Source organism: Phocoena phocoena, chromosome 15, assembly GCF_963924675.1.
Source record: "Phocoena phocoena chromosome 15, mPhoPho1.1, whole genome shotgun sequence".
Lineage (NCBI taxonomy): Eukaryota > Metazoa > Chordata > Mammalia > Artiodactyla > Phocoenidae > Phocoena > Phocoena phocoena.
This window is the reverse complement of record NC_089233.1, coordinates 86,804,060-86,813,317: the sequence shown is the minus strand read 5'-3', so window position 1 is coordinate 86,813,317 and position 9,258 is coordinate 86,804,060. Positions and strand designations below refer to the sequence as shown.

General features: G+C 55.8%; 1 protein-coding gene across 1 annotated transcript; it reads right to left on the bottom strand.

The window, feature by feature from the left end:
- Positions 1 to 400: 400 nt before the first annotated feature.
- On the bottom strand, positions 401 to 6,369 carry GID8 (GID complex subunit 8 homolog). Its single transcript, XM_065893054.1, has 5 exons — positions 6,309 to 6,369; positions 3,581 to 3,710; positions 2,463 to 2,659; positions 1,966 to 2,163; positions 401 to 1,205 (listed from the first exon to the last, which is right to left on the bottom strand). The coding sequence occupies exons 2-5, from the start codon at positions 3,696 to 3,698 to the stop codon at positions 1,032 to 1,034; spliced, it is 687 nt and encodes a 228-aa protein (XP_065749126.1). The 5' UTR covers positions 3,699 to 3,710; positions 6,309 to 6,369; the 3' UTR covers positions 401 to 1,031.
- Positions 6,370 to 9,258: the final 2,889 nt, after the last annotated feature.

Sequence of the window (9,258 nt, the reverse complement as noted above, 5' to 3'; positions counted from 1 at the left end):
ACAAAACCCCTTCCAGCACCGGCGCCCCAGGCCACCTGCCACAAACCCCAACGCCCGAGCCCGCATTTGGGTATCACCGACCGCACTGGGTGCCGGGCGGGGGACAGATGTGAGGGCACAGAAGCAGGACACGCACAGAACTGGCCGACAGCGTGAGAGGTGCTGAAGCACGGCACACGCCGCGGCGCAGTCACCCGTCTCTCCAGCTCCAGCTACTAGACGGTGTCACTGCCGTCACATGGGGAAGCCAGCCCCAGAAGCAACAGGTGTGCTGGAGATGATTAAAACTTTTGAGAGACCATTTTGGTCATTCTTGAAATTAAAGAGAAACCTTTATTTTTAACATAACTGCCCAGGAGAGATGGTTCATTGATCCACTAGGAAAGAGTCTCTCACCACGTACAGCACCAAAATATATATTTAAAAATTTAAAAAACACACAGCCCGCCCCTCATATACACACGCACGCACGCACTTATCTCCCCCAAAGCCACACAACCCAGATCAAAAGGGAAAAAAATCAAACTCAGGACCCGCACACGAAAGAAGTCTTTGAATTGGGATTTACAAATTTATATAGTCTTTCCTATGAAAAAACAAAAACAAACCAAAAACCAAGCGGGGAAGGAAATACTTCTACACGAAGGCCAGCCGAGATGTGGGAAGATGAGGATGCGCTGTCTGCCTAGACACAAACAGAAAGCAAGACGGCCATCAGTGCTGCCCCGGTGCTCCGGGCGGCGGCCGCGGGGTGGACCAGTGTCCCTAAGATGCGGCGCCTTGGGAGCCGAGACGCCCAGAGCATGGAGGTCAGGCCATGCTGCGGTCCTCACCAGCCTTCCGGAGGAGACGGTGTCTTTCACCGCGCGTTCTCCAGCACTTGAAAGGGCTACTTTTCCCTTTTGAAAAGATTCTGGGTCAAAAAAAAAAAGTAAAAGCGGGGAGGAAAGAGTTCTCTGCTGCCGTAACAATCTTCAGTCCCAGACGGTGCTCTGCCGGCCCGGCGGTGAAATGGGGCCCCTGCCCAGACTCTATTTGGGCTCCTCGATCACGCCTTTGCTGAGGTCTGTCATTTTGGGATATTTGACTTTCTTCTGGTCCAGCTCATTCTGAGCCCAAAGGAGTAGTTTCAGTAACTTTGCCAGCTTGGGTGTTGACTCACGGTTTTCATAATCCAGGACAGCTTGGTTCACTTCACTCCACACCTAGAAAATAAAGGCAGCCAATAAAAACCACCACACACGCAGAGCACCCGCAAAAAGGGTCCGTCATAAGATGCATTTCGTGCGCCTTGGAAACCAGTTTTATGCGAGAAGCTGGTTACTTATTTAACAAACACGAAGCCTGTGACTGTCAGGCACTCCAGAGGACGTAAAGCACACTACTTGTCCAGAGGAGCTCACGGTGTGGTCAGCAGATACCACATCCGGCCTGGACGGCGCTGACATGCCAGGAGCTGGGCACGAGGGGCCTGGCAGAGAGGGCAGACCGGGGTGGGGGTGGGACCGGTTCCAGCCTAACGAGCCCCAGGACGACACCTGAGGTGGACCCCAAGGACACCCTCGTTCCAGGGGAGCGGAGGGTGGCGGGGAAGCCACCATGCCGGCGGGGACACAGAGGCTGCGACAGGGGGCGCAAAAGTGTCTGAAGCAAGTGTGGGCTTTTAATCAAAAGGTACTTGAAACCCCTCTTCCTACGAGTCTCCAGCTATACAGGAAGGCGGCTCAGATAAACAAGAAAAATGGGCAGAGAGGCCTGACTGCTCTGTAACAGCTGCGACGCCCTGGGCTCCTAGCGTGACACAACGGAAGCGTCAGCTAGGGAACAGCCGAGGCCCTCCCAGCAGTGCCCCGGCCAGAAACGCCGTCCCGTTCGACACCACCCAGCCACCGCCCCGTGTCTTCGGAAATCCTGCGGACCTCTGTGGAGGACGCGGACGGAAGCCCCGACCCGCCCGGCGCCCACCTTCTGCCTCTGCATCATGTTAAGCAGGTCTCCAAAGGGCGAGTCCTCGGGGTTGTCGAAGGCCAGCAGGGCCAGCGTGCGCTCCATCTCGGTCAGGCACTCCCGGCTCTCCTCGCCCTGCTCGGCCAGCTGGGTCTGCGCGAACTCCAGCGCCGCCTCCGTCTCCCGCTGGCGGATCAGCTCGATCAGGTGCTGTTGCTGGTCGGGGGCCAGGCGGACGGGTGAGCGCCAGGCGCCCGGCCACTCGGCCAGGGACGCCCCCGCGGCCGCGCCTGCTTCTCACGGAAAGGGCCTCTCAGAGGACAGAGTTGTCTAGCAACTCCGAGTTGTTACATTTTTAAAGCGAGAAACAGCTTCTGAGATACACAGAAGAGCAGCTAACTCTAACCCCTTCCCCACATCAATTAAAGCAACGTTCTATTAAGGCGAATTAGTCTCGTTACTTCTGAATCCCACAAAGAACCTCAATTTGTCAAGCGTCCGTAAACCAGACTCACTTGTAGGTGGAAGTAAAGATAGCGGTTTGTGTCCAGAAGCTCCGGGTGGAGGCTGTTGACCAGTGCGATGGCCTCGGGGATCTGGCCTTCCAGTATCATCTCCCGGATTTTGATTCGCTCGTCGAGCGTTTCTAGATCGACACTGGGTTCGATCCCAGATTCCATCCGAAACTTCTCTGCTGCTTCCTTAAAGCCCTCTGGAAATGAAAACCATCCTCACTGCTCGGAAGGTCAGCAAGACATCAATGCAAAGCCCTTTTGTCTCCAGAAAGCCCATCCGCCTTGAATAAAAAACCTCTGATATAACTGCACTTTCTTGGGGATTTGGGTTTAATACCAGTTACGTCCCACAAATGCAGACGTAGTACTTCATTTCCTTCCCCCCACACCCCAAATGCTCTAACCTCCCAGCCAGGTGAGGATGGGTGCTGAGGCCCCACGTGCCGGTGTGGCCCCTGGTGGAGGGCTGCGGTCCAGGCCCAGTGCAGAGAAGCTGCCGACCTGCTCCAGGGGAAGCAAGGCCCTCTCAGCCTGCAAGGCCCTGGCTACTCCTACTCTTAGTGAGTTTACAATTCTCTTCAACATCAGAGACTGATGGGAGGGGTGGTGGCCACTGGGAACTCACAGGAAGGAGACTGACTTTCTGGAAACATGTGGGTTTTCTCACCACGTACAGAGTTACCCTTTTGCTTCCCGGTGTCAAGGAGGATTGAGTGCTAGCCGCAGAGCATGTGCGTTTCCTTCCATATGCCCTTCCCCCTTTCTTGAGTTGGACACACCTTCTAGAAACAGTCCAGTATCATTTACCAGACTGGCCAGAAGAGATTAATTACTTGGGTTTTAAACGTACTTCAGCACTTTCTTAATTATGCTGATCAATTGCAAAAATGTCAAAGACCAAGAAACAGGTTTTTTCCTTAGGTCTCAGAGACCCGGAATCACGATCTCATCTCCGGAAGAGGATATCTCTTTAAATCCGTAACTACAAGTTTATCAAAAGAACACTGCATTTTCATGACGCCTGAACACAAGTGCACCACAAAACTTCAGTAAGTCCTGCCTGTGTGCACAGAAGGGTAAGGATGTCCAAGGGGCAGCACCCTCGTCACGCCCCTAACCTGTGACCAAGTAGTTCATGATGAGCCGGTTCATGTCTGCTCGCTGGACGTGTAAGTTATTGAGCTTTTCCATCCACTCATCCTTTGTGATTTCATCGGGTTTTTCTGTATAACTCATTCTGATTTATTTCTACAGGGAAAAAAGGTAATATTTTAAGAATCAGTGAAGAATTCTATGACAATTGCGATCATTTCAGACATAAACACGGCAACAGAGCAGGAAGTAAAAGGGGGAGAGTGGGAAGATACTTAAAATGTGGAAAACAGCACATGCAAAGGGCCTGAGACTCAAACACAGATTCAGGGACCAAAGAGAAGGTTGGGGTGTTTGGAAGGTAGGATGAACGAGAGGAAGAGCCAAGGGTCTTAGGACCAGGAGGTCAAGGGTCGGCTGGGGTCCGATTAAGGCCCTACAGGACAAGGGGGATCTAGAGGGACTCCCCTCTAAGCACGAAGGGCAGCCACGAGAGGTACAGGCTGAAGAATCACGTGCTGCGATGTGTGTTCTCCAGAGAAGCCCACATCACACACCCTTCAGACTGAGAAAAATGAAGCGGTCTGACAACACCAAGTGTTCAGAGAGACGTGGAGTTCTCCTGAACCCCCTTTACCCACAGCAAAAACACTTGGCATCGCTTTGCAAGGCTGCGCACATGTGCCCCTCACAGCCGGCTCTTCTACTCCTGGAGACTGAGACCCAGACACAGACGAGCCTGTCCACAGAGACACTGCTCAGGACGGCGACAATATGGAAGCCATCCACCCGGATGTTCAGCCAACAGCAGCCCAGACAAATGGACTATGGTTCACAGGACCACAACCTCGGGGCAGATCGGTTTCAGACTTCAGAACGGTTCAGCTGTACAAAGACTATGTGCACATCTGACCACGTATCATACACCATCCCCTCTGTGGTGTGGGGCAGCACCCCACAATCAGATATGATTTCGTCAGTGAAACGTATGAGGCCTCATACCAAGTGGAACAGAAGCTACTAAACAGCCTTTGCCAGGTGAGGTTTTGCCATCTAACAGATTAAAAAGAAAACCAAAAACTTTTGGTTTTCAGAGTTATGTGGATTTTAGAACTACTGAGAAGGGACTGTGACTGTATCCACGAAACAGGATTTACTAAAGCAGGTAAAATAAATGAATGTGACCACATGGGGGACTTAGAAACCAGCTGGACGAAGAGAGCAAGTCACAGCGGAGACCCCAGTGCGGCGGTTGGTAAAGAACAAAAGCAAGACAAGCTGTACAATGCTTGCTTAGCAGTAAATACACTCATACATTCGTAGCAAAACCGTTTTGCCACTGTTTTAAGTAAGGGCACGAAACACGAAACTCAGGAGATGGTTACCAAGGAAAGGGGGCCCTGGGAGCACCAGCTGGGCTCTCGCGATGGGTGGTGAGCCCACCACTGTCCACGTCAGTTTTATCCTTTGTAACTGACATGTTGTGGATATTACTTTATACATAGCAAGGCACATGCCAAACCAATTAAAAAAATATTAAAAGACAGCTCTGGTTGCCCAGTGGACATGGGATGACCGTGGGGTGGTGAGAGCTGAGCAGGAATACCAGTGAGGAGCCACCCAAACAAGAGAGGACGGCAGCAGAAGAGCCACAGAGCACAGCCCATCGAGACTCTGTAGACAGAGCCAGTGGGCCTTGCTGCCGGACCCAGCGTGGAAGGATAAAAGAACGGAAGACTCAGGGACCATGGTGGGGGTTCAAGCTTGAGACCTTGCAGGATGGAGCCACAAATGAGGAGAGGAACAGGTCTGAGGAGCCGGGCAAGTTTGGGCTATCAGACCCACAGCTGGAGAAGTCAAGCAGGCACCTGGATTACAGGTCCTGAGCTCAGCGCTGGAAACAATTAGGGAAACATCCGCCACAAAATGACCGAAAGCCAAGAGTTCGCCAAAGATCGCCCAGGGAGAGAGTGTAGGTGGGGAAGCAAAGGGGTACAAGACAAAGTTCTCGGTCCGTGGGGGGATGCCATGCCCAACTCTGATCCGCAGAAGAACACTTGTCCTAAGACAATCAAGAGGTGCTGTCCCTCACCCAAGGACCCATCTCTCTAAGCTACGGGCCAGTGGTGTAACTCACTCAGATCAAATTCTCAGTCCTGGACGACAGCGACGTTTGAAAAAGTAACAACTTTGGAGAACTGTCCCATTCTGTTTTGTGCAGGAAGAACTCAGCAGTTAAAAATCCCACAGACATAATTTAACATCCCATTGCGGACAGCGAGGAACACTTGCTCGCAAGAGCAACGTCCGGCCTCTGCAGCTCAGCCTCTGCTCGGACGCGGTTCCGGGTGGAAACGGTTCCCGTCGCAGAGACACCTGTGCGACGTGTCGAGAACTATCACCTCCTAGTAGGCGCCGCCTCGGAATGTGCAGACCTCCCTCGAAACGCGCTTCATCAACAACAAACACCGAGTCTCGGCCCTCGGGCTCCGTCGCCTTAGGAGAAGGGGACATTTGGACCTGCAAACCCCGAGGGCGCCGCCTCCCCGGACAACGCGGCCCGATGACCCCTGCTCGGACCCCCAACCCCGGAAGGGCCCCCGGCGCGGTCGGCCAGTCGGCGCACCCCCGCGGCCTGGCCCGCCCCCTTCCCGGGCCGGCTCGACCCCTCCCTGGCCCCGGCCCCTGCCTGGCCCTCCGCCTCCCCGCCCCGCTTCGGAGCGTCCCCGCCTGGGCCCGCCGCGGCCATCTTACCGTGAGGATCCCGCCTGCCGCGCTGCGCGGTCTCCGCGGCCGCTCGGGGTGCCGGCCCGGGTGGGAAGGGGGCGGCGGCAGCGCCGGGGAGGGGGAGGCAGAGGCGGGGGCCGCGGCGGAGGCGGGGAACGGGAGGGCAGACGCACCGGCTGCCGCCCCCTCAGCCACTTCCCGCGAAATCGCGAGATTGCAAGCCGACAGCCAATCAAGGGCTCTCGCGAGGGTGCGGGTCGCGGCGGCCGCCCGGAAGCGCGGGACTCCAGCTTCCGTCCTTGCGCAGAACTCCTCTCACGGCGCCCTGGCTCTACGGATTGGCGCGAGAGTCAAAAGGCGGTGGCCGCCTCTGGATAAGATGGCCGCCGTGGAGGCGTCGTTGTGGGGGAACTTCGAGCCGGGACGGCGACATCTGGACTGAGTCGGAGGCTAAGGTCTCGGCGTCCCTCCAGTCGTTTGTGTGAGCCCGAGGGCATGGGGCGGGGAGGGGGGACAGGCGCCGGTGCTCCGCGCAGCCCAGAGGCGGGGTCCTTGCCAACCCGGTGCTCGCTTTCGCGCAGGCCCGGGAGGAGCCTCCCGAACTCGGCCGGCGGGAGCTCTCGGTTCCGACGGTTGGGGCAGGTTCCCGGGCACGCGACCGCGGCGGGGAGCGCGCACCCGCTCGCTGCCGCCTGAGTCAACCCGGACGGGCCTGCCTTCGGGGAACCTCCCGGGGGCCCGGGGGCCTTTTCCGCCTGTGGTCCCTGCGGCGCGGGGCCTAGTGGTTTTTCCCGCCCGTGATCCCTGCAGTCCCAGGCCCGGTGGTCTTTACAGCCCGTGGTCCCTAAGCCGCGCTCGGGTTGGGCGGGGACTGCAGGCCTGTGCGACAGGGGCCCCGAGGTTCTGCGGAGGGTGTCCCTGCGCCGCGGCCGGGACCTGGTGGTCGCGGAGACGCAGAAAGTCATTTGCGCGTTTATTTGGTTATTACTGTCCGTCTGCTGGAGAAGAGCGCAGACTCCTTCAGATCAGGGTCTCGTTTTCCCGTTTCTGGAGAGTAAAGTTAAAAGATTTTGGAACCCTTCAGGAAGGAAATTGAGGGGCAGCCCTTTACTCCATGGGATGAAGTCCAGTGCCCTCCTGAGTTAGAATTCGGGGCTTAGTTGGTTTCTTGTGATTGCTGGGGAGTGAACTAAATAACGTGGAAGTGGTATGGGACTTCTTGCAGAAAGTAAGTGGAATTTGGCAAATAGGTTTGACAGTGACGACTAATTGTGGATATTTTCCATTAGGGTTAGTCAAATGAGCTAAATCTGCAGGTCCAGAGCTTTGACCAAATCTATTTAAAACGCAGGCGCAAATGCAGTATATGTCTGTAATTACATCCTCTTCAAGTACTTAATCCTATAAACAACTTTAGATGTCAACTTTATGATGGGCGAGGGGGTGCAGATTTTAAAAATTCTTTTCAAGGGAGCAAAAATCATAAGAGGCTAGAGGGTTCTAAAGAAGGTTCATCTGCGCCTTCTATGCGGGTCATAGGTTAATGGCCCGTCACCCCCAGAAGTGTCCTGCACAGCCTGAATTCTGTCTAGATACTGGCTGCTTTTTGAAACCCACACTTCAGGCAGGATCATCTCTCTTTGTCCCTGGCCCCCTCTTCACACCCACCGGCAACTCTCCAGTTGCCTGTGTAGAGTGAGCACAGCTGAAAGCCTCACCACTCCTACCCTGATTCTGGACTCACCAGGGTCTCTCACCTCTGGGCTCTCAGGAGCTGGGTCTGCGTGCAGCGCTCCTGAGGCCAACTCCTGGGAGTGGGGACACCATCCCGACAAGCAGGATGTCGTGGCACCCCTTCGTGTTCACGTGGTCCCTAAACGATTCCTTCGTTGCCTTCAGCACACCGTTCTATGTCACTGGTGCCTGTTAGTGTGTCACAGTTCACCACCACCAACACATGACCTTCATAAGAGCTGAAGCGGCTAGGATGTGGCAGGGGTTCTGTAGATACTTGCTGAGAATGTGGAGGAATAGATGAGTGAGGGTGAGGACCTTCGCTAGAAGCAGTCTCAGCAAAAAAGGACAAAGGACGGGAAGTTAGTCCCAGTGGAGTGAGAGCAGAGGAGGAAGTCGAGAATGGCGCTTGGATGTGTAGCCTGGTTGGTGGAGTCGATGGTGGCACCAACTGAGGAAGAGCCGGCAGGGTGAGGAGTGAGATGGGAGGAGGGAAGGGGTGGTTAGGGGCCCAGAGTGGACCATGGAACGCTGGAGGGAACGATGAGGCTGGAAGTGCAGGTTTCTTGGTGACACCTCGTGAGAGTCCGTAAACGTATTACTTGGAGGAAGTCCCTGGAGAGGAGGAGCAGGGAGGAAGGGCCGGAGCGCTGCTGCTGGGCTCTCCAGCAGCCTCGGGGCGCAGCTTCCAGCAGAGCCACTGGCTGGGGCGGGCCACTTGACGTTCACCAAAAGCTGCCCTTGTGACAGGGCAAGAAGTTCGGTGAGCCGATGAAGGCGGAAGATGTCAGATCGCGGTGAGCTGAGATGGGGTGGGGTATCTAACACTGAGAGGCGCTAGGGCCCTGCAGCATGTGTGCAGAGGAGCTCGCAGGTGGACTTGGTCACGGGAAATGCTAAAGCCATGGGGTTCGATGGCTGAGGGGGAGGCCGGTGTGTCGGAGAGAACCCTGGGCTTCGGGCTTGTGCCTTTGGGTTCCCAGGGCCGGGCCGCCACTGAATGGGGACACCAGAGGAGGGCCAGGATCAGCGGGGAGCTCAGAAGTCAGGAGCTTGTTTCGCACGCGTTAGGCTTTGCGGTGCGTTTGAGGCATCTAGTGGAGAGGTTAGGGGAACAGACGAGTGGATGGTAAAGGACAGCCGCACGGGCCAGGAGGGCGTGAGGCCCCGGATGAAGAGTACACAGTGAAAAGAGAGACGGCCTGGGCCGAGCCCTGAAGACACCCGCATGCAACAGGGGAGC

What these genes read in the sequence shown, in the direction of transcription:
- GID8 (XM_065893054.1), bottom strand. Translation starts at nt 3,698, where the DNA reads ATGAGTTATACAGAAAAACCCGATGAAATCACAAAGGATGAGTGGATG. An exon ending in ATCTTTACTTCCACCTACAA is followed by an intron (nt 2,164 to 2,462) that starts GTGAGTCTGGTT and finishes GCCCCCGACCAG; the next exon opens with CAACAGCACCTGATCGAGCT. An exon ending in ACATGATGCAGAGGCAGAAG is followed by an intron (nt 1,206 to 1,965) that starts GTGGGCGCCGGG and finishes TTTATTTTCTAG; the next exon opens with GTGTGGAGTGAAGTGAACCA.